We start from the raw sequence: 25,014 nt of genomic DNA on the forward strand, positions 1-25,014 counted from the left end.
ATGTCTTTTGTTTTTTGTATATCCTACCAGAGACCGTAATCTGTTTCTTCATAAATGGTGGATGTGTGAGATCTGTGCTTTAATGGAATATTTGTGACGGAAAACTTCGAGAGTATGCACAGTTTTCGAAGACATCGACCCGCTTGGTGCGTTGCTATACACGTGTCATTTAGGGGGAAAGGGTGGTCCTACAAACTGCTTGTTCTGAGGACGAATATTGCGTCTATTTTACATATTGCATACTTGCTTACTCACTGGCATGTGTCGACTTCATGCATGGCCTATTCCCTTCATTGACATGCGAACTAAAAATAATTTTCATAAAGAAATAATTAACTAAAGGCCATAGCATATCACTCTATATATATTTCCACATAGCATAGTTTTAAACCTGTATGAAAATAACCCAATACGATTTCCATTAGCTCGATAAGGACTGGAAGAGTGCACTGTGGTGAAGTAGGCGTATATATAGTAAAACAGTACTTGTCCTTTCAAAATGTTATGTCTTGTTCGTTATCCCTTTATAATTATTTTATATTTTCATTATGCATATGCACAAACTTGAAATGGCTAATGATTATCATAGTTTACGCAAAAATACATCTATCTATATCTATAATAAATGTATAACCTGGTTTATTTCATACTTTAATGTCTTCGCTGATTTGCAATAGCTGTATGTGATAATTGCTCAGAATTACCACACTGAGACAGTTCTGTGATGGTGCGTCGTGTTTTGGGTATACACGGAGCCGATCGATCACCATCAATATACACAGACTCTGCAGTGGATGTTGGTGCTAATTTGCTTCGACTGAAAACTTTGGAGGATCCAGAGGGGGGAGACCAAATGTATAAAATGCTGTAGGCAGAAAAATCATCTACGAGAGAATTTTGATATTTTGGATCCCTCCCTTTTAAAAATTTTGGATCGGCCCTTGGAAAATATTGTATTAATTAATAGCACGTTAACCAAATTCGGCACTGCTAAATATCCGAGCGGTCGCACTCACCACTGTTCTAGAGCTTTGTGTTTTAACTATTGACAAATAATTAAGTGTTCATACGTAATGCAGCTTGGTATGGGTTACCGTTATAAATTTATTTCTAGTTTTGAATAGATCTCGACTAAATCTGAACAATTCTTCTGCTGAGAATTTCTAAATTGCATATACTTTGTAAAATAAAGCATCAAATTAAAAATGGTCTGACACATCGTCTTTTGCAGACTGGCCACATATTGTCTTCGTACGGTCACATGATTGTATAAACTATATATATATATATTTATTCTTCATTAATAGTTGATCGCGTGTATTGTGCACGTTTTAATTTTACATGACACCATAACTATGACTGGTGACGGGCCTGACAGAATCTCAGGCGCGAAGTGATACGGGCCCGACCCGGCTGGCTGGAAGGTTCCGCTGGCTCGCTGGGCACCGCCGCACTTGTCTCTCGGCTGACCCATCTAGCAGACTCATGTTGCAAATCCCAAGGCTTCTACAATATTACGGAATCTTCTTTTGCTTTCCGATTTGTTTCTTGGCGTTAACATTAATCATAAATAAACATATGGCTGAAGTAATTATGTGTAAAAGTAGTGGATTAACGGTAACTTTTTATTTGTTCAGAATGTTTACAGATCTTGAACTTGTCGAGCGTTCCCGCTCTGCACGCCATCTTCGGCTAGTTTCTCTCCCAGAATTCCGCAGCCAATTGCGCATGCGTTTTGATACCAATGCAAATGGCGGCACTTGTTATTGTTCCATGGCATTCGTGATAGAGGGACATTTCTAGGACAGATTTGACACCTTTGCAGGTAAAGATGATCCCAACGACAAACAAGCAAAGTCAATTAAACCTTGATTTGCAACCCTGACACCAATTCAGTGCTCCAAGATACGATTTATACACCGAACTTTAATCGTTTCCGAGGGGTTTTGCAGACCCGATTTTCGATTTGCCAGCGAGGAGGAGAGGAAAATCGCCTCTATATACCTATCAAATTGTCAAATTTCTTCATATTTTCTAACTGCAACAAATTCTATAAGCTTAAATCGCCTTTATTTCAAAATTGCCTTCTGTTTTTAAACGCATCTCCGGTCGATCCATGCCGGCGAAATTCCCCGCATGGTGAATTCGGTAACCAGTGTAAATTGAGCACGTCCCCACCTCAAAATATCGAAGCGAAGGAAAGCCGAATGCTTGTCACCCCCTTTAGAATTCACTGGCGTTGAACTTAATTGGGGTTTCTTGTTAACAGAACCGTTTACACTAGGGTATTGTTATCGTTTATTACATTGTAAACTTTGTGTTCTCATTTTCTACCTGCAAAGATTGTTTACATTGGATATTTCATGTCAAGAAAAATGGCCTCTTATCCAGGTCATGGGTCTGAATTTTGACGTTTCATCAGAGCTTTCGGAGAATTAACCTGCAAGTATATTTCAGAACCATTTTTTAAAAAGTGATGATCGAGATAAATGGAGGGGAATTAAATGTATGTGTCTTAAGCTTTGACAAGTGAAAGTGTAGCCCACTGTGTCGCTGGAGTAGAGGTCATGATGGTAATCCTCAAAATGTTTTTCATTTTAGTTTCAGTTGTTAAATAACATCAAACCTATATGATTTAATGGGACACACTTTCGTATAATGAATATGAACAAGTAACTCAATAGTGGGGATCATCAAAAACAGAACTGTCTGACAGGAAGTTTGTTACTTGGGGGTCCATATTTCTACATTTATATGCATACTGGTGGCAATGGTGGAATGTTCATTTTAACTAAATTTCTGAATCATACTGGAGTAAATTTTAAGTATTTTAAGATTTGTAAGTTTCTGTATGTCCACGATATGTTGGCATTATATTTTAGGTAACCTTTGCTGCATGCACTTACATTATTTTTTACCAAAGTTTGTCATTGAAATATGTGTAGGCTACTGCTGCAAAGAATATGGTTTGTTGTTGGATAAGTCCTGATATTTTGATTGCTTCTGACCCAGTTATCGCATGACGATGGTTCGATAGTAGTCATATGAAAACTGATATATAGGTCAATCCTGTGTCATTTTCGTAATGACAATATTTTGTCATCAATCCAACTGACTTTTCATTGTTTCAGGCTTGAAATACAATTTACACTTATGTTTTGGGGGTTATGAAATTAAACAAAATTCTGCTTGTCCAATACTTGCCAAAAGAATTCAGGAAGGACTGGTGACAGTTCCTTATTCTACCACTTTTGCCATCAGGTAGATGGCAACTCTGCAGCAGGTTATTTTTGCAGGCTAGTGAAAACAAAAATTAATTCTAACCCTAGTCACGCAGGAATGTTTTGAATTCTTACTTTTAATGTAGGACTTCCATACGTCATACTCTTGAGAATACAAAATGAGTGAATGAGTTAGGGTTTATGGCGCTTTTAGCAATATTCCAGCAATGTCACAGTGGGGACACCAGAAATGGGCTTAACACATTGTACCCATGTGGGGAATTGAATCCAGGCCTTCGGCTTGACGAGCAAACACTTTAACCACTAGGCTATCCAACCGCCCCAAGATGAGATATGTGTTGTGTTGACCATGACAATGTGTATGTGGTGTCAAACCAAGTAATACAAATTGAATAATATGCTTTTGTCTTTAGCCTTAGGAAATAGATCTTTTCCATATTTTTTTCCTTAATCATATGCAAAGTTTTGAAAAACTCCTTTATTTGGCATATTGCCAAACAAAACTTATTCCTGTCTCACTGTATATTTTAATACAAATAACATTGAGCATGCTGAGTATCCTTAGTGTAGACATTGCTTCTGATAACAAACAAGCCAATTTAGTGAATATGATGTGTTTTCTCTCTGATTCAATATTAGATCTTTCATTTGTCTTTTTTTCCCCCTTTTTTGAATAAGAAATTTAATACCTTAATATACTATTGGCAGTATTTTCTTTAGTGAAGTTTACGATTGATTACAAAGTTAGAATTAATATGGAATTGTATCTAATTTAACATAAAAATCTGGTCTTTCACATATGCATGGCATAGTACTGTATTTATCAATTGTTTATTATGTTCTGTTTTGATCCTGTTTGGAAAATTCCAGCGAAGATGCTATTGATAGTGAACCCTTCAGATTGTTGTGATCATGTTTGTAGTTAAGTTATCTTCTCTTTAATTACATATAAGACTAGAGTGACTCCATCTGTGATTAATAATATCATCAATTTATTGATATATGAGCAGTACAAAGTGCTCGGTAAATACCTAATAAGTGTTATATAATCCAATTTCATTCTTGTGCAAACAACATTTATGATGTGCTAAGTCTTGTAGGAATTTCATGCCGAGATAGATCCCATTATCACACGCAGCTTCCAAATGTGTCATTGTGTCACAAGTTTGATGTGAACAATTAGAAACATCAGTGATGAATGGAGGTTATCAGCAATTGTGTTTTTGGATGGTAAATATCCTGTATTAGGAATATTAAACATTGTGTTTATTTCTAATACAGCATTTGTACCATCCCAAAACACACAAGCATGATAACCACTTCATTATATAATTGTCATTCTAAAATTCTGTTGTTAGAAAACATGTTCTGACCTCTAACAAGTTTTTCTGAATGTGCACATTAATATATTAATTCGGAAGGTCAGTAATTAGTCAGTCAAACTGAGACAAAAGTAAATTTTTATAAACATTGGAGTTAGACAATGCCAAGTTGCCTACACATTACTTTTCTGTTTCCCTTGTCTGCTAGACAAATTGCCCTTTATCAAAGGAAAGCTACTCTAGTCTATGATAGGTCACCTTTGTTTAGAGACTGCTTGTCCTGTCGTAGCGTTACGAAATGCTGTCAGATGTCCATACAGCGACAAAATGAAACAAGGTAACATTGTGAAAATTTCAACCAAATCCAACTACAGTTATAAAAAACTCAAATGGACCACTAATTTTGGTTTGTTTTTACCGTAGTTCGTTATTAGTATTTCTACTGAATTTCTTCACTCTAGCTGTCACATTTTAAAGACAGAATATGTCCACTACAAAAGCTATAGCATAATAACTGTTTTACTATTGTTAATTGAGGGTTTAAATTGAGGACAAGGTGTCTGTACTTAACCCAGTTAATCACTTGCCTTCAATTGTTTATTGCCGCATTGAAAAGTCTCTTGTGGTTGTGGATGTTTTGATTGGTGACTTGTGAGCAGTGCAGAGGTTAATAGTTTGCTCTGAACATAAACACTGCTGTAGATAGGCAACACACTGGACCACAAAGTGTGTTAGCTATATCCATTATTTTGTTATATGCATGTTCATTATATCAATCAATTTTATACAATAAAATATATAGTGAATGGCCAGGACCAAAAAAACATGCACTAATATGGAAACTGATCCCGCTAGTGTCCTTGCTAAATTGTTTAGTAATATATTTCTCCTAAGTTGCACAAACTTGTACAATGCTTGAGCTACGTCCCTGTTCGACACTGATTTTTGGTGTCTTAGACTATTGTTTTGATATTGATAACAATTATCCCCCAAATTTGTCCAGATTCCAGATGTTTAATTTGACTCCATCACCGTTAGACATGGTCATCACCATGTTTGTTTGTAAATACTGAAAATAGTTCCTACCTGACCTTTTATTTTTGCATATATACTGTATGTGAGACGAGTGTTAGAAATTGACACCAGTCCCGAGTCCTTGACAAACTGCTCAGTTGTTAATGTATCATAAAGACTAGTAGAAATTTGCCATTTTTAATTTTTTTAACATATTTTGAATTGTTTAATTGTTAATTCTACCATGAATTTTGAATTAACTTGATTCTGATTGGTCAATCAGAGGCTATTAAATCACAATAAACCCCCCTGATTGAAACAGCTAGTTTGACTGCCGCATCACCGCGGAATCTAATACTCATAGAATAGTACTATTTTCAGTCATTGTCAGTAGGCATATTTAAATAATTATATCTACAATTACAGGTTACAAAATGCACAGATGCAGTTACTACAATATTCAAAGGATGTGTGGCAATACATTTTGTGCAAAAAACACGATAACAATCTACTAAGGGAATGTATTTACGTTTTGGAGAAGACAGAGAGCTTGGAATATTTACGCTTTTCTATGTACGACTGTCACGTCATATATTTTGCGTAACAGTGAGCGATATGACGTCATAATGGTGACCTGCGATGTAGAGCAAAAGCCTTGCAAAGCTTGCTTTGTTTTCTTTAGGGATTCCCACATCATGTTAGCTTACCAAGTTGCCATGCTTGTATGTTTTAAATGCCTGTCATATGTTCGAGTGAAGTATTACGGTGTAAACAAACTGCTTGAGTATATACAACGCCATATTTTGTTCGGTAATTCCGTAATTCAGATCCATAACCCACTCAAAACACTGGACTCAACCCATGCCGCTTCACTCAGTATATTTGCTAACACCAAAGAGTTCGCGTTTAATTCGTCATGGTAGAATTGAGATAAACATACTGTGTTTTCAATGTAGAGCTAGGTTACCGCGCTAAATTTAACATTTGAAACCTCATGCTGCGCGTTCTGTTCCAAATTCAATTTAGCGGGGTTAAATCTACAGGGAACCTAGCTCTACAATGAAAACACAGTATGTTTATCTCCTAATTGAAACCAAGTTTGAATGATGATAACCAATCACTATATGGTTCGTTTATTGAACAACGTAGATTTAAAAAGATTTTAATATTTTCACTGGGTGCCATTTTACACAACTAACTGCAATTTGAGCCAAATATGTAGTGACATTCTTCCTGTCTGGTAAGAACCATCAAGCTTCCAAAAGCCTTTGATTCTGTCAGTCTGCAAGGTCATGCCAAAAAAGCTCAAATAGAAAAAAAATATTTTTTTGCCAGGCTTGATATAGAAATATTCAGGGTATTGACACTTTATGCATAGGCCTTGTCTTGTTCTTTTGTCTGCGATTAAGCCACAAGTCTTGTGTCTAGTTAAAGAGAATTCAGTCAAGTAAGCTCCGTAAATGATAAACATGTATATTTAACAACCCTAAAATCTTCTGAAATGGATGTCAAAGGTCATATCGGGCTAATAGACTGAAAAGCTTTTGTCATTGGCTCATGTAGACTAATGAATTCTTGTGCATACACATGTTGTTTTTGGTTTAATGCAGCACTCAGCAATATTCCAGCTATATGACGGCGATCTGTAAATAATTGAGTCCCGACCAGACAATTGGTTATAGTTTCCGGGACTGAGTTGAGATACCAGTCAACTTTTGATCTTAGCAAATAATGTGTCCCATGCTACTTTGGATTTTTACCATTCCTTAATTTCAACTTTATTTTGTGTTTATGACTTTTAAAATGTTCTTTCCTTAACCTGTCCTTGTGAAAACTTCTATCCTTTCTTAAAAGTGTTTCCATTCACCATACATAATAAATTACTCATATTATTTGGATGCCTTAAAGAATAAGCTATTAATTTAAATCATTTATGCACTATTGGACAGCCATATTGGATTGAAGGTATTTTGTTCATAAGTGCTTTGTTAATGACTCAGGTTGAGGCATGACTTTTGATATCCAATCATTTCTGAAACTGAAAATGGTTGACAACATCAGACAGGAAGTGCCTAGAACCTTGTCACGAAGTCAGCGAGCTCGAACCATGGAGTGCTGTTTTCATGTTCTGATGCAATAGGCATTTCTGACTGTTGTTTCTTGTACTAGATTTGTCCTTCTTTAAATTTAACCATGTCCGATGAAATGTGATTCATTTTGCCATTTTGCCATCAAAGTGCAGGAATGTTGTTGACAGTTCTTGAAACGTGCTAGAATGTAAATAAGAGCGGTCCAGCTGTCACAAAGTCACTACTGAATATTATTATCGATCAAGTTTAATACGTTCTTTACTTCCTGTCTCTTACATCATGAATTGAACAACTGTCTTCTGTCTGAGGATCCATTAACCAGTCAAATTGTGTTTAAATCATGGGGAAATGTTTCTAATCTCACATGTGTTTCAAAGTACCAGTGGGTGCATAAAACAAAAGACAGAAACAAGGCATGATGTTACTGCTGCAGGAAGGAAATTGATATTGGTGTGATAGGGGAAACTGCGAAAGTCACACAGACAAAGCAGTCGTCACCAGGAAAAGTCTTGGGATTAAATTTGCATTTGGGCATTGTTTTAATCGAGAAAGAGAGTCCCTTGTTAAACAAGTGTTTATCCTGGAAAAATGCTTGAATGTAGAGTCCAAAGATCTGTATGAACCCTGGATAAGTAATATGTATCGAGTTCAAGTTTGATTTGAGACCATTACCATTTTTTAGGTTTATCTACTTAAGATCAATATTTTGCACCAGGTCCCAATGTCAGTTAAAAAAGTCTCAAATTGGAATTTGAAATGTCCAAAATTCAGATTATGATAATATTGCTTTTCAAAAGTAATCTTTTTTTAACTGGCGACAGAAAAAAATAAAGAGAAGACAACTTCAAATCTAATTCAACATTATTACATTGAATGCAGTGTTGATAAATCCCAAGCTACCTGCTACAGTCACTTGGTTGACTATTCTTGTCGTAAGAGGCGATTAACAGAATCAGATGGTCAGGCTCTCTGACTTGGTTGATGGCAACTTGATGCATGTCATTGTATCCTAATTGTGTGGTTTGCTGCTCATGATGTCAATCACTGGATTGTCTGGTCCAGGCTCGATTATTTACAGACTGCCATCATATAGCTGGAATATTTCTAAGTGTGGCATAAAAACAACAAACACATGGTGGTCAATCCTACATACATCCAGGTTATCAAAGCAGGTCTCAAAGTTTAAATTTTTACCAAGTAGCCATATGGCTACAAGTAATTTCTTTCCAGGTAGCCAATAGTGTAGGTAGCCAAAAGCATTTGAAATAACTATTGTATGTACAAGTCATAGCACCTGTCTTGGAATTGTATATTAGTGGAAACTGTACTTCAGTTTTGTTATTTGTGACTAGAACAATGATGCAATTTATGTTACTAGATAATATAGGTACATCCTTGCTTATCCAATAAACTATTAACTAAAATTAAATACTAATTACATTACTGCGAATTATTTGTGAGTGCAGTTGGTAGCAGACATGTTTATTTTTGTGTCTACATATGTGTAGCAATCAAATTTAGTTGCCACAAGATATTTTTCAAGGTAGTCATTTGGCTACCTCTGAATTTTAGATTGTAGATAAAGTGAAATTTAGGTGCCAGTGGCGACCATTTTAGTCTCAACTTTGAGGCCTGCAATGTATTGTGAAAATAGTGGGAAACAGTAACAGTTTCAGAAATGTAGGGATAGTCTTTTATTTCTCAGAATGGTTGGTCAAGTTTGTTTTTTTAGTTCTTCTAGGGTAAAATCAAAAGGGCAATCTAAGGCACATTTGGCAATCCAGCAATCTTTAAGTTGCTTCTTGTGGTTCAATTTCCCCTGATTTTCCTTTCTAGGATTGCTGTATGAATATGTGAACATGTTTCTCTGGTTGTAATGAGAGATGTGGCAATGTTGCAGGTGGGTGTTCAATGGATGTTGGAGATGGGTCCGCAGGAGGACTACATCGAGACAGTGCTGACCTGTGAAGGGGACTTTGATGATCCACAGCTTCACAGTCGCCTGGAGAAGTTCAGGCGGAGCTTGAAAGATCTCCTGCTGACGGGTAAGATCAATTTTGTTGTTGATAATTTTACATTCTATGTTAAGTCCAAATCCATACTTTTTGACCATCAAGGACTGAGGTTATCATTATCAGATGATTGTAAGTAAACTTGAAAGATTGTCAATACATTTAACATGATTAACATATTTCCTGTTCCTAGTCGAGGTCCAATATCTTGTTTCTATTGTTTTGTCAGAACTGTCAGTTGATCATCTTATTACTTTGTTTTCAGATATGCACAAGCTTATCCTTAAGAAGGTTGAACCATGGAATAGTGTACGAGTGACTTTCAACATACCAAAAGAGGCAGCTTTAAGACTCAAGCAGCTAGCACAGCAAGGCAATGCAGCACTGCGTGAGCTTGGTGTCTTGGCTGTTCAGATTCAGGGCGATCAAGTTGTTTCTCTTACTATCGCGGGACGTAATAATGAGAGAACAGAGCTTATTCTACGCACAGCTGAGGTGAGGCCAGGGCAGTCTGCTGTGTCAGTGTTTGATACTGGACTTCAAAGTTCTGATGAGTTGAACTCACCTGGACCGAGCAATGTTGAAGTGACTAGAAAGAATATTGCTGATTACTTGAGGCAAGGGACCTCTTTGTTTGATACAATCATAAACCAGTCACAGCCTGGACCAGGTAATGGTGTGTTCAAATCTCCAAATGTTGTTGCAACATCAAGTGAGCCGATCCCATTCCGGGCAAACAATGTTATTAGCACATCGCCTGGTAACACGGCAACGGTCACCAGCCAAACACCAGTGTATATGAGTAACTTCCCACCAGGGAGGAGCCCTACAGGATATCCAGCATCACCAAGTGCAAATTATCCAACATCTCCTAGCGCGAGCAGGAGCCCAGTCCACCAGCCTGGCCTAAAGTACCCTTCTCCCCCAGGCCTTCCACCTGGAATACCGACTGCCCAACCTAGTATGGGCAGCATGAATCATGTTAGACTCCCACCTCCACCCCCATACCCAGGTGGAAACACTGTGAATAACATCCCCAGGCCAGGCAAAGCTGTGAGTGTTTCAAGCCCTTTGCTGGTAAATTTGTTGCAGACTGAACCCTTGGTGGCTGGATTCAACAACCTGAATGGCAGCAAAATGCTGCCACCACAGGAAGGTGGTCCTCCAGCCAAGAAGAGGAGACGTAGGAAGCCTAAGGAAGCAACCAAGCCTTCAGCTGTACCATCTGATGGAGAAGTACCTATACAGAGTGTTCTGAATCCAGCTCTGGATGCAGCAACAATGCTCTCCAATGACCGTGTTGAGAGCTCAATGGACTCTACCAATGCAGGTCATCCTGCTGACCCCAATGTCTCATTGAATCCCAATCAGAGGCTTACTCCAACCTCTGTAGCTCCAATGTTGGAGAGCTCCTCTCATTTAAACATCTCACCACTAAACATTGAAAGTAGACTAAATCCTAATGAAAGTGTGGGGTCTAGTACCCAACCGCCATCCGAGAGTTTAACTCTCGGTGTGGACTCTTTATCTGAGCCATCTATACCAAATTTAATAGAGGAGAAAGGTTTTGTTCACGAACAGCCAGATCCATTTCCACCCGAAATTACTGCAGGTAAAATCATTAACCCATACACAGGGCAGTTAGAACCCATGGACAGGAGCCCTGTGAAAAGTGCAAAATTGGGTGGTGGTGGTGTTACACAAGTGAAAAACAAAGCTCAACGCATGAAATCTGCTTCGAAACCCAATAGGGAGAATGTGCATGATGTATTTCTGAACAGGGGTAAGAAGCATGTAAACAAGAAAAGTGCTACAGTTACAAGTGAGGATGTTCAGGCCTTGGCTATCATGACTGGTCAGATGCCTGTTGCAGGAAGTAGTGATGTGTTTGGTGTTTCTAAAAGGACAGTTGAAAGGGAGCATTGCCCACCATCTGAGAGGTCACCAGACAGTGCAGAGGTTGCTGCTGCTAGTGCAGCAGCAGCAGCAGCAACAACAACAGCAACAGCAACAGCACAAAGTGCTAATGTACCACAACAGATCTATGCAGAAGCCCAACAGTCTAGTCAGTGTGCATCATCAACAGCTGTCAGTGTGTCCACATCTTTGTCCAGTACAGCAATGCCAAGCCCAACTGAGTCTCTAGCTAATGTTACAATTGGTATGGGAATAATGAACTCTGCAGGGCCTTCAGTAGCCAGTCTGGCATCTGCCAAGGCCTCCTCTCCACCATACCCTAGTGGACCTCTTGGGTACCCTTTGTTGGAGACTTCAGGGAAGCGACAGACCCAACCAGCACAAAGTGTGTCTCATTCAGCAGAGCTGCATAATAGTGACAGCAAGTCCCCACTAGCCATGGACAGTGTGTTGCAGTGTACTCCTGCAGCTAGTGAGGCTGTTCTCAGTGTGGCCCAAAGTGCAAAGGCTAGTGCTAAAGTTGACTCTGTTTCATTGCTCAATTCCCCTTCCACCAGAACCACAGATTCCAATTGTATGTCTGCGAGTCCAGAAAACAAGATGCCCTCTGAAGGAGATGACAATTCAAACCACAGTGGCATAATAGGTGATATTACAGCTGATAACCCTACCTCGGCTGGCTCCTTCTTGGATTCGGGGTCTGGCAAAGTGTATAACCATGACTCGGGGGTTGGGAGCTCGTCAGAGCGATCTGATGACACCCCCTCTGAGCCTGGGGACAGCGAGTTTCGATCGACTCACCCAGTCGACTCAGACGAATTGTCCAAATCACAGAAACTATTAGACTGTAAACCAGAGTCAAAGCAGATGACTGTTGGGTATGTGATGGACAATGACCATATGCCGCAGCAGCATAAGGACAAAAGTGACTTGGCACATATGCCATTTACAACCGAAAAAGTGGCTTCTTTAGGGCAAATCAAGAATCATACGAACCTTATGTATGGTCAAACTCCTAGTGATCTCCACCCAAACAATCAAGTTACAGTGCTGCAATGGTCAACCAAAGACTCAAAACCACTTGCTGGCCATAAACATATACCTAATTATGAACTGCTAATGAATTCCCAGAGTGGTAAGTTAAAAAATGGTCCCTTGTTGCCAGACGGGTCAGTTCACAAAAATTTGGATAGGCATTCTTCGTCACCTTCCAAGTCAAAGACTGTTGCAGACATTGAGAGTCCACATAACTCAAACAAACTCTCCTACTCAAAAGGTGTGTATGATTTGTGTGCTTTGACATTTTTGTAGGCATGAATGTTTTCTTTGCAGAAAAAGATGAATAGACCATTTAGACAGGCCAATAGTTGACCTTTTTTTTTTTCAAGGAAACATTTTGCTCCCATATATATTTTCCAGGGAGCAAATTTAAGAAAAGGGGAGCCAGAGAAATACGTCTCTTGTTTCCATTCATATTTCAATGACAGAAATGCTTTCACTAGTAACTATGTGCTTGACCAGTCATACCACTGAAAGGAAGGCCATGTCCGAAATGGGGAGAAATGTGTTTGAACATGTTGAAATGTTTTCTTTTATGTGTTGAAAAAAGTCAAAAGAATTGCTTTGTCATGTCAAAACATGCACCAGTACGACTATAATTGCACATGTTAATCATGCTTAAACTCTTGTCAGGTTGTGTAAATTTTACTAGATTTAGACAACTGTTTTGTATTGGTATATCTGTATCTTTGCCATTTGTGTGTGGATTGGCAAACCTTAGCCTCAGCCTAAATATCTCAAAGATTTGAATATTTATTGCACAAACGTAATTTTGTTTTAACCTAACTGATTTCAAAGTTAGTTTTATTTTCACAAATTGTGTCTGCTTGAATAGCGACGGGGAAGAAAATTTATTTACTCATTTTTTAAATCTATGCATATTCATTGCAAGCATGTTGAAAAGCAGTTTGTGGCAAATAGTAGTGGTTGTAAGGTTGTAGGCTGTAGTGTATCTTGATAGTAAGGTTGTGATACCAGCTGGATATGCGTAACATGAAACTCAACATTTTTATCTCAAGGAAATATTTCCACCATCAAAGGAAATTGATAGCCTAGCTAAAAAGCACATAGTACTCCACTTAGAGGTAGATTTGAGTTATTTAATAAAACAGTGTCTTGAGACATGGTATAGATTGTTAGATACAAGCAGAAGAAAACTATTTATTATTTATGTATGTTGATATTCTTCATGTCACAGAGTGCAGTCAGACTGAACAAATATTTGGTTCAGGGTGTTTCATGTGAATTTAGGTTTATTTTGGTTTTCTGGATTTGATTCATAGATACACCAGAGGAGAGATAGATCATGTTTAATAGGTAGCCAAATAGGTCATTATCGAAAAGGTCAGGCTGGTTTCCGGATGATAACTTTAACAAATGTGATGCACCTGATGTCCCTAAGTGCCCACAGATGAAGACAATCATAAGATATATCCCAACCTTTCATTACTCGGTGAAATTAGGAGATAAACATACTGTCTTTTCAATGTAGAGCAAGGTTACCTGTAGGTTTACCTACACTAAATGAATTTGGAAGCCAATGTGCAGCGTGAAGTTTCAAATCTAAAATTTAGCGCTGTTAAATTTGCAGGTAATCTTTCTCAACATTGAAAACAATGCTCAAGCAGTTTGTTTGCACCATAATACTTCACACAAACTTATGACAGGCACTGAAAGGGCACCTTTAAGAAAACTAAGCAAGCCTTACAAAGGTTTCATTCTACACTGCACGTCACAATCACGTCTGATTGAAATGTATTGCCGCACATCAAATAAATATATTGTAGTAACCACAACTTGGCATATTGTAACCTATGATGTCATTATTTTAATATGCCTCCCAACAATGACTGAAAATGAAGTACTATTCTAATATTAGCTTCTTTGGTGATGCAGCAGTCAGTTGTCCGTTTCAATTAGAAGGGGTTTAATGTGATTTCATACCTCTGTTTGACCAATCAAAATGGAATATTTTCCAAATTCATGGGACCCGTGAATTTCGGGGTAGAATAGGTCTTCAGCAACCCATGCTTGCGGTAAAAGGCGACTATGCTTGTTGTAAGAGGCGACTACCGGGATCGGGTGGTCAGGCTCGCTGACTTGGTTGATGCATGTCATTGATCCCTATTGCCTGGATCGATGTTCATGATATAAATCACTAGATTGTCTGGTCCAGACTTGATTATTTACAGACCGCTGTTATATAGCTGGAATATTGCTAACTGCGGCGTTAAACAACAAACCGACCAACCAACCAAGTTCATGGTACAATATACCATTTACCTAGTCCTACCAACATTCATGCTTAATGAATCACATCGGCCAACAGCCCGTGAAGATCCAGGTAAGAATTGATCTTCAATAACCCATGCTTGTCATAAGAGGCGACTATGCTTGCTGACTTGGTTGATGCATTTCATTGCTTCCCAAATGCGTGGATCGATGCTCATGATGTCAATCACTGGATCAAATAAAATAAATATCAGATACACAGATAGTTTCATCTTAATGATAAAGTTACTCTTAAAGATTGCAAAGCAGGTTAGATTTAACATGGAGAAGAAACATCTCTATACCATGTATACCTCTGACTATTTGTATGTATACTGGTTGTTGTAGTTTTTTAGTTGTCGCTTTTAACATTTAATGTGTGAAGAGATGGATGTATTTTCCACAGGTATGAGTAGCTAAATATTGTCAATCAGCAGTCTACAGTCCTTGCCACTTGATATAAGATCACAGAATGTAGTGATTATTAATTATCGAAGATAGTTGCTTGTTTGCTAATAATATATCATACAGTCTGGGTAGGGATAGGCAGTCAGGTGACCACGCGCCGTTATATGTAGCAGTGTGTTTGTCTCGTACTAGGTAAAAAATGCTGACAATTTTTTCGAACTGAAGGAAAAGAAATGTGCAGATGTATTTAAAGGTCTATGGGTCTTGTTCATGAGGCATGCGCAGCTAAATGTAACTTGCTCGCAGTCACCTGGCTGCCATTCCTAAACCGAATTGAAACCATGTGATTAAAACTCTAATGAAGATGTTTATCCCTAGCGAAATGGATATTTCTTGGAAAGCGCACTTTGCAATTTTTGTCATTACTGTAATATTTAGATTCTAAGAACCGGAATAGCTTGTTTTCACTTAATAAAGTATAAGCACACATGTAACTATCTTCGTTAATTAATAATTGTGTGATTGTAATTATAATTAATTTCGTAATTCTATTACAAGTAGCGAGGAATATAACATAAATTGAATGTGGCAGTTATTTCACTTCTGGATACTTTTGTCTGTCTACCATGATGCAACAATGTGCAACAATAAGACTTACTGACACCTTTGTGTTGTCAGTGATATCAAGAGAGCTTGTGACAACAATAACATGTAGGTTTCTCCTAGAATCTGGGTTGAAATAAGTCCCCAGCTTGAAATGCAACTTTTATAACCAGAGCTCAGGCTCTGTGACTGTTGTGTCTCATCATCCCCCCGATGACGTGGATCATTGCTTACTTACAGGCAACTGTCATGTAGCTTTAATAATGCTGAGTGCCACATTTAACAACGAACAAACATAGATTCTTGTACAATGGTTGGGATAATGACTTTTTGTATCCTTCAATCAAATGTCAAGGTTACCAAATGTCATGGTCTCAATACTAAGCAGTGTTAAGCATTGAAAAGACCAAGGGCCGCTTCGGAAAAAGTTGCGGTTAATCTTCTTCTTTTTCAACAATAAGAATGACTCACTTATGACCTCAGAAAATCATGTCGATGGTTACATATGTTAAAGTCATAAATTATTCATAAAAGGGTGTTACATGTAATTTCGTGAAATAAATCAATAGATGTATGACTGGTACCAAAGACTAACTAATTAATTTCTGAAAATGAAACATTTCGAAAGCCAGATGTATTTCAATGCTATAATTATTTCTCTTTAGTGTGAGAATATTTGTTGTGTAAATGTCATCTGCTTTAGATAAAAGTCTCTATCAGCATCACCGACTCGTACATGGATTTTAATCCCCCACAACATGTTTTGTGTGTGATATTAAACTGAACATCGTCCGTGCAAGATGTTGTTTATGAAAAAAAGTACAATATTTCTTCAGCAAAATTGGCAACTAGATTAGTCTTATGAAGAACTAGTGCCTTTTGATAGTTTGGGACCTTTTTTAACTTATTTTTTGTGTGAAAATTGCTGTAGTGCTCATAAGTGGAGCTTGAAAATAAACCATACATTGTATCTTCACCAAACTTGGCACATAGATAGGTCTAATGGTGAACTGGTGCCTTTTGATATTTTGAAAGGGTTTCTATATTTATCCACGACAAGTAATTGCCATTGCGTGTGATATCGATGACTTTGTCCTCTAGTTAACCATCAATATGAACTGATAACGTCTGTCAACCAAGTACAGGTAGTTTTGAAGTTTTGTGTGAAAACTTAATGACAGTGTATGTATGTGAATTTCATCTGATCTTTACTTGAGGGTTAAAGCTATGTGAGAATATTTAACAAATGCTTTTTGTTTTCTTTAGGGCCGTCATCGGCTGATGGTGAATTGCAAACCTCCAGTCCTCCCACATCCCAGCCAGATGGAGACCAAGGCAATGAGCACCCACCTTTTAGTGCTGACACTCTTAAGACTCAAACGCCCCCAAATTCCCTCTCCACAGGAGACATCACAGATAGAACGTCCAATTTTCAGTGCAATACTAATAGCCCTGAGTGGTTGAACCTTCCTGGGCTAGCCTCCCAGCCTGTAAGCAGTGTATGTGATACAGATACAAGTGATCTGCATGAGCTAAGTCAAAGTTATGCTCAGAGCGGGAGGCTAGAACCTCACTCCCCTGGCGGGCTAGGGCAGTGTATAGCAAACAGTGATGGCAGGTGTCAGGCTTCATCACCAAAAAGTGCAGCAGAGAAATTTTTTCCTGGTATTGCTGACATTGATGGCATGCAAACAAGTGCTAGAGGTATGCCATTCAAAGGTGGTCAAAATCCAGATGGACTGAAAGGATCCAATATTACCAGCAAGTACTCAAAAAGATCCTCTCCTGTGAATGTGAACATGCTTAACCACATATATGCACCAGGATTGCCGCTCCCAAGACGATTGACTGAATCTATTCAGAGATTAGTTAAACCTTTGGGAGATCTACCTCAAATGCGAGCGTGCAAGTCTCCTGGTGCAAGTGGCTCAAAGCAAGGACCAAATGGGGAAAAGTCACCACGGGGTGTTCATGGTGCACGCTCGCCTGGAGCGAGTGTCCCACGAAGTAGTCCCAATGGTGGTATTCCTACAAGTCAGGCAGCATTAGCATCAAGTATGCCATCCAACTTGCCCAACCTACAGCAGAACACTTTGAGTGGAGGTGCTGTCTCAGTGAACTGTACTACTGGCATGTCAGTATCAGCATCTGTGTCACAAACTTTTATGTCCCTTGAAGGGCAATCAGGATCTCAAATGGCTGGCTCTGTTAACCTACAATCATCATTAGCAGACAGGAACTTCTACTCCAGCCCACAACAGCATTCCACACCTTACAGCACATATTCACCCCCGTCAGAAAACCAGCTGTTTGATAGTAACGCAGTAGCAGCTTCTCAAGCAAATGTTGTTGATGGCATCCCTCCTAGTCAGCATCCAGACCTGACAGACTCTGCAGTGATGTCTGATAACCAACAGACCAACATGGCTGATCAGTTAGTGCCTTTGTCAATGTCCCACAAGTGCAATACTCATAGTGGACCCTTGTCACAAGCTAATCCCTCATATGCAAAACCTGTGTCTGCTTCTGCAGATGTGTCTGACTTGAGTGCTGTGAACAAAACACACTCTCATTCTGATCTCAATGACAGTGCTGCTAGCCATAATAGTACAACTACAGAACCAATCAGTACAAGTAATGGGGACAGCTGTTCTGCCCCACTTCCTGTGAACTGTGTCCAGTCTGAAGCAGCACCAACTGCAGGAGAATCTCGGCATCAGGGTGACAGTGTGTCCCTGGCTGATGGGCAGCATCTCTCTCAGCATTCCACAGTGCAAAGTGCGGGTAGTAGTGATGCTGTAGATGTAGCTAGCAATGCTCAAAGGCAGCTTCATGCGCCCATCATCGACACACAGCCAAATCCAAGTGATAGTTCAGATGTGCCAAAATTGTCATCTGTTGATGGGGCAGATGTTGATTCTGTTGATCAACATCCACAAAGTGTTGGGGAGGCTGAGACAAATGAAGGGATACACATCAGCAAAGATGTCAAAGAGGAGGTTGACACAGCCTTAAGTCAAGATGCCACAATTGCAGATTGCTCTGCCAAGGATACCAAACATGAAACTCAAGATCTATGCAGTTCAGAGGCAGCTAACATCTCTGACACTCCTCCAATAATTGAACCAATTGTCCCTCTGCAAACGGAAACCTCAGACATACCCATTACAGAGTACAAGGATGAAAACAATGCATCATCAATTGACTCGCCAGTGGGAATTCCTTCCAGTGATCCTGTAGAAGGACCACAGGATGGAAATGACCAAGAGGAACCAAAACCCATCAAAAAGGTGGCAGAGTTACTTATACAACCAACAGCAAACTTAAATCCATCAGTAGAATCAATGAGGACTGATTCAGCAGGAAGAGAAGAAGATCGGCAATCAGAAAACAAAATCAGTAAGATTGCGGATGAAGTGGAGGATGTTGAGACTGAATCCAAGGGTCAATTCAATACTGTTCAGCCTCCAGTCCTGCAACCAGAGCCAGAGTCCATGCCCACCAGGAGGATCACAAGGAAAAGGAAGTCAACTCACAGTGAAAGTGATGGCAAAGAAAATGACACAGATGCTGCTCCCAAGATGGAAGTTCCTGAGATAACTGCAAAATCAATAATTGCCTTTCCAAACTCTGATGCTGCATCATCAGCAAAGACAGACTCTGCTGCTGTGTCTGGCCCCAGGACAAGAGAAACTAGGAGGCATCCTCACGGTGAAGAGAAGGTGAAGAACCCAGAGGACATGAATGATAAGCCTGCATCAGACAAACAGATGGAGAAATTGGGCCATCTGGACAAACAGCAGCTGTCCCCAAAGGATGGGACTCAGGAGAGGAAAGTTGATGGGATAGGTACACCTAAGGAAGATGACTTATCTGCGAAGAGGGGCAACGCCAATAGACGGAACAAAAGTCTGCCTGTTGCCGGCACTGAAAAGCCACAACCCTACTGTAAGTATCAACTTGATTTCTCTTTCAGAATACAGCCAGGTCTCGTTAATCCGACAATCGGCTTTATCCGACACTAATGACGGGAACCAATTAAATCAGTACTATTTAGACCTGTTAATCCGACAGTCTCGCACTCCGACCCTGACCCCGACACACCTAATTTGCAACAAATTACCAAAATCACTCATTAATCAGTCTCGTTAGTCCGACACGTTCTCTGCCTGCGAGTACACAGCCTGCGTTTTGATGGGAGACGAGTCAGCTGGTAGCTGCATATTACAATGGCTGCAGAGATAAACTTGCCTAACAATAAACAATTCATGCTTTAAATAAAGACAAAGGATTAATCACATCCTTAGATTACCTCAATCTCATTAACATCAGATACAAGTTCTCGCTATTGCCGAGGACATCCCATTACAGGTCATGTCAGAATAACCTTTCGCGAACTATGACCTATCAATGAAATGACAGGAAGTCAACGTTAGCCACTAAGAAAGCAGCTTTCTTTTTTCATTACGTGTTTGTATCGTTATCTATCGTGTAGTTGTCCATTTTTCGATCACGAATGTTGATACTACTTATGTTTGCTTATCCGACATACTCGTTAATCTGATATAATCATATGCAACCAAGCATGTCGGATTAACAGGACTTTACTGCATATGAATTAGACACCAAGAATGTATGACGTGGTTTGTTTCTGAATGTGTTACTATGGTTTCTGAGATGAAGATTAGATGTTTTATGATATATATCTTTTAGTTATTTTTAGACCATTGTTATATACGATTAATGATGATAACTGTTCCAAATTTGCGTATTATATTTACAAATCGTGTGTTCTTCTTGCTCCAGCTTTTTTTGACATTTCAATCATCCGTGGACGAACCCGGAGCCAATCAGCACCAATGACTGAAAATAAAGACCAGAAAATTGAGAAGGAGAAAGAGGAATCTCCTGACTCACAGAAAAGATCAACTAGATCCTCACGACAAAAAGGTACAGATTTCTGCTTGTAAAGGTACTGCTAACCACACGTTTACAGATGTATGCTTCCAGTTGAGTCAGCTTGTGGGCTATTTATTCAACCTGTACTGTGAAAGGATATTGGTGGGGGACATAGATTTACATTAGCTGTGTTACTTTTAAGGGAAAATAATTTCTGAATGTATGCTGTTTTATCTGTGTATGATTCTCTCCAATGCTATTGTTATTGTGGATGCAAGTAACATTAAGCTATAGATAGCGATATCAATATTTTATTACAGGTGACTGATGTCATAAAGTGAATATGTCAGAAACTGATTGATTCCATTGAATACTGTATTTCGTGGTATGAAAAAATCTCCGTGCTGACAAAAGAACTGCATTTTAAGACAACTGATAACTTTTTTATTCAATTGCAGCCACTGACAAAATTTCCAAAAAATATACTCAGCATCATTATTGAAGGGCCACCTAGGTGTGTAGGGTGTCAAACATGAACATATGCCAACAAGTATCAATAGATCTGAGTATGATTACAGAGTGATTAACAGTTGAACATGTTGTTTATGTGCATCTCACACTGATTGGATGCTTTTTTTAAACTGGAAAAATGGATTACTATTACTGAATTGTGGAAGATTGAAGGCAATTGGAAAAGCTAGCCAAACACACACACCTGAATACAACCAGTCGTTAAGCCATGCACATGCAATGCGGGACAAGTAACAGTCATCTCTCTCTCTCTCTCTCTCTCTCTCTCTCATTCTCACACACACACACACACACACACACACACACACACACACACACACACACACGGAAGTTGAAAATGCAATAGTATTTTAGTTTTCTTTGTATTGTCTTAAATAATCAAGTCTGCATGAGTAATCTCAATTTTGTGCTCAGTTGTAGTTGTTGCATTGCAGATTTGATGCTATTGGACGCTCCAAGTGATGACCCTTTGCTTCTCCTTACAGATCACCCTGAACAACCAGTTGCCAAGCGACGCCGATCACGTGATCACAGATAGAAGTCTCACTGTAGACCTAGAAGAACTACTGAATACTTCACTTACATAGTCCATTGTAAATAGGCCAGTCACAGATGACCGTGTAGAACACTTCATGCGACTTTGTTTCGTTGAGAGAGTGCTCATAATAAGGATGCCAGTTTCCCTGAAATTCCATAAATCAATGTGGTAATTATCAGCATGTTGTACATAGCCAGAATGTATATATCTAATGCCGACTATTTAAGTTTGCTGGAACTCTGTACAGACTTAAATCCTGACTGTTTCAAGTGATATTGCCCCCAGACCCTTTTTGAGAATTTAGAGAATATATTATGACTAATTATTGGTTTCACTTGGTTATCACTATTGATAATTCATAGGGGATTTATCTAGTACATGTAGATTATGTACAATTTTCCAAAACTATTTGTTATTTAAAGATATTTTTTTTAAGAATCAAAACCCATTATTGATGATGTTTTGCTTTTGACCACACTTCATGCCAAATGTTTACATGCATAGTGTATGGGTTTGACACCCTGTTCGTGTTTTTGTGTGAGCGTGAAAAAAATGTGATAGTTTTTGACAAACTGCCATGTGAATGCATAATTTGACATTTGTAATACTTTTGAGAGATACACACCTCTCAAACTGGTTACCATTAACTGTGTGAAGACTGTTTTCTAGCATCTTTTCTCGTGTGTGTATATAACGCCTTTCCATAGTGATGTAACATACATACTCTCACACAGCTTTTTGCAGTTACTAAATCTTGTTAATATCATGAAATAAACGTGTGGTACTAGAGTGATTTTCTTCGAGAGACTTATTGAAGGCTTACATTTACAACTGTTTTGCTAGTCTTTGTTGTACAGTTTTCATTATTAATATTTTTTTCAAAGATTACAAATCATAGAGATACATTGACTGACTGTATATATCATTCTACATAATACATACATAAATGAGGATCCTTTAGAATCACTTATGTTGTCTTGTTGTTTCTGTTTTAGTGTGATTTGAACTGCAGTGGCCACCTAGTGTTGAGCTACCTGACTCTCACTGGCAGAGCTAGCTTGCCTGCTCATTTGCTGACTTTCTGTTCTTTGTTAGGCTGGTTGTCAGATTGGGCTTAGATGCTTTCCTCTGCAGTCTCATCACTGAAAGGCTGTATATTTTTTATTTTTATATACAGTATTTGTGAATAAAGTATAGATCTTATTTCATAACAAAGTACCTATATCTTTGTGATACTTTGATAAAGAGGATATAAGGGCTGAAGAACAGTAAGGTTAGATCAGGGTTAGGCACCATCTGGTAAATATTACCAGTCCACAGCTCAGTTGTGACTAGTTGTTTCTTGAAAGTAAATTTTGGGCGAAAACGTTTTCTACCAGATTTTCACTTGTCTCAGGATTAGTGGGCATGTCTGATAGTGTGTGTGAAATTAGGGATGAGATGACATGTAAACTAAGATTGAGTGTACTCAGTAATTATGACTCTTTAATGAGCATCCCAACAGAAACTCATGACTACAGAGAAGGCATGCATTTCTGAATTAGAACACTTACAGCATTTTAATAGTCCTTAGATGCTGTGAGTTCAACTACATAACACACTTAAGGAGATGGATCTGTATTATTGCAATTGGTATTATGTGGAAGATACATTATGTGGGCCCTTTGTCAATCTCATTAAAGCAGATCTTTTACTCCCGATATGACACTCACACCCACACCACCTTTTTTTCATTAAGATGTGTCAAATTCTCCATAGAGAGGTCATGTGTGAATTTTCTAATCCAGAATTTAGAGGTATCTAAATACTTAGTAGACACGAGCGAAGCATTAAGAGCAGCATTATATGATTTCTGTATTTTGAAAATGAACATGAATGGTCAGTTCCGTATGAAAAAGAATAAAGACCAGGCTATTACATTGTTGTGGATATTTTATATGTCTTCTTGTTTATGAGTGTCATGGCATCTACACTCAAAAGGGTGTACTATTGGGGGAATATTTGTGTTTGAAGAGTGAAATCATGGAGGGATGGTGAGATCTTAAGCACAAAGGTATTGTATCGAAGTAAAAGATCTGATTTAAATGATATTGTGATGTGAGTATTAACACCGTGGAAAAGGTCATACATGTTTCTTGCACACACATCAAGAGACAAAGAATAATATGGAGACAAGGTATCCCTTGCTCTGAGGTCTTGGAAAGCACCTAACACTAAATAAACAAATCTTCTCTTTTCACCCCTACCTCTGATGGTGCATTTTCCACTGTCAATTGATCCTCGATGGAAAGAACAAACAGGATAATCCTCTGGACAAAGATGATGTAAATGTACATTGACATCCCTGCAAAATCACATTTAAGCTGTCTGATGGAGCTTCAGCTCTTAGATTGTGTTGATTTGTCCTGTGACATGTTCATTTGTTGAACCAGGTGGTGTTGAAATATAATAGAACACATCCATTAGGCCATAATACTTGAATCATCCATGCTTGTCTTTTAAACCCAGCACCAACAAGAAGAGGGTTTCGCTTTGTGTGACCTTTCTTTTCTTGATAGATTACACAACAGACATTCATGCTTCATTTAGCCACATTGTTTGACAGATGTCAATAAAAAAATGATATGCCTCCTGCCTTACATTGAACATTTTGGATGAAAAATAATAATTACTTTATTATGTCTGAAAGTTTGAAATATAGGATTCATACAGCCCTGACTGAAATATTTCTGGGTTATGATCATGTTAAATGTTATTAATAATAACAAAATATTTTGCCCACAAAGATATTTATCGTGAGGTATATCACCTTCATAGCCCTGGGACATATTAATATTGGAGGGCCATCCATTTAGTTGAGGCCGATAAAGTTGAATGTCTATTCAAATCTAGAAATTATAATAAGCAAAACCCCATATGTAAAAAAACCCCACATTTCTCGGATTGTTTGTGGTTCTGTTAATGAAAACGTTTTGAATCATCGTAATTAATGCAGACCAAGTAAACACTGACCAAATTTTCACAAATTCAATCATGGGGTCCATGGTCATGAAACTATCCCCCGAACACAACCAGTTGGCAGTAGCAGCACGTGCAGGGAATGGACAC

General features: G+C 38.6%; 1 protein-coding gene across 3 annotated transcripts; it reads left to right on the forward strand.

Annotated features, from left to right (window-relative positions):
- The first annotated feature begins 1,749 nt into the window (after window positions 1-1,749).
- Window positions 1,750-23,742, forward strand: LOC139478208 (streptococcal hemagglutinin-like). Of its 3 annotated transcripts, none has more exons than XM_071260587.1 (6): window positions 1,750-1,825; window positions 9,569-9,713; window positions 9,946-12,873; window positions 17,205-19,886; window positions 20,745-20,910; window positions 21,854-23,742. In XM_071260587.1, the coding sequence occupies exons 2-5, from the start codon at window positions 9,584-9,586 to the stop codon at window positions 20,906-20,908; spliced, it is 5,904 nt and encodes a 1,967-aa protein (XP_071116688.1). In that variant the 5' UTR covers window positions 1,750-1,825; window positions 9,569-9,583; the 3' UTR covers window positions 20,909-20,910; window positions 21,854-23,742. The 3 variants fall into 3 exon arrangements, with proteins under 3 accessions (XP_071116688.1, XP_071116686.1, XP_071116687.1); XM_071260585.1 differs by having other exon boundaries at window positions 20,745-20,888; window positions 21,803-23,742; XM_071260586.1 differs by having other exon boundaries at window positions 20,745-20,888.
- Window positions 23,743-25,014: the final 1,272 nt, after the last annotated feature.

Source organism: Haliotis cracherodii, unplaced genomic scaffold (genome assembly GCF_022045235.1).
Source record: "Haliotis cracherodii isolate W230 unplaced genomic scaffold, xgHalCrac1.p SCAF_4, whole genome shotgun sequence".
Classification (NCBI taxonomy): Eukaryota; Metazoa; Mollusca; class Gastropoda; order Lepetellida; family Haliotidae; genus Haliotis; species Haliotis cracherodii.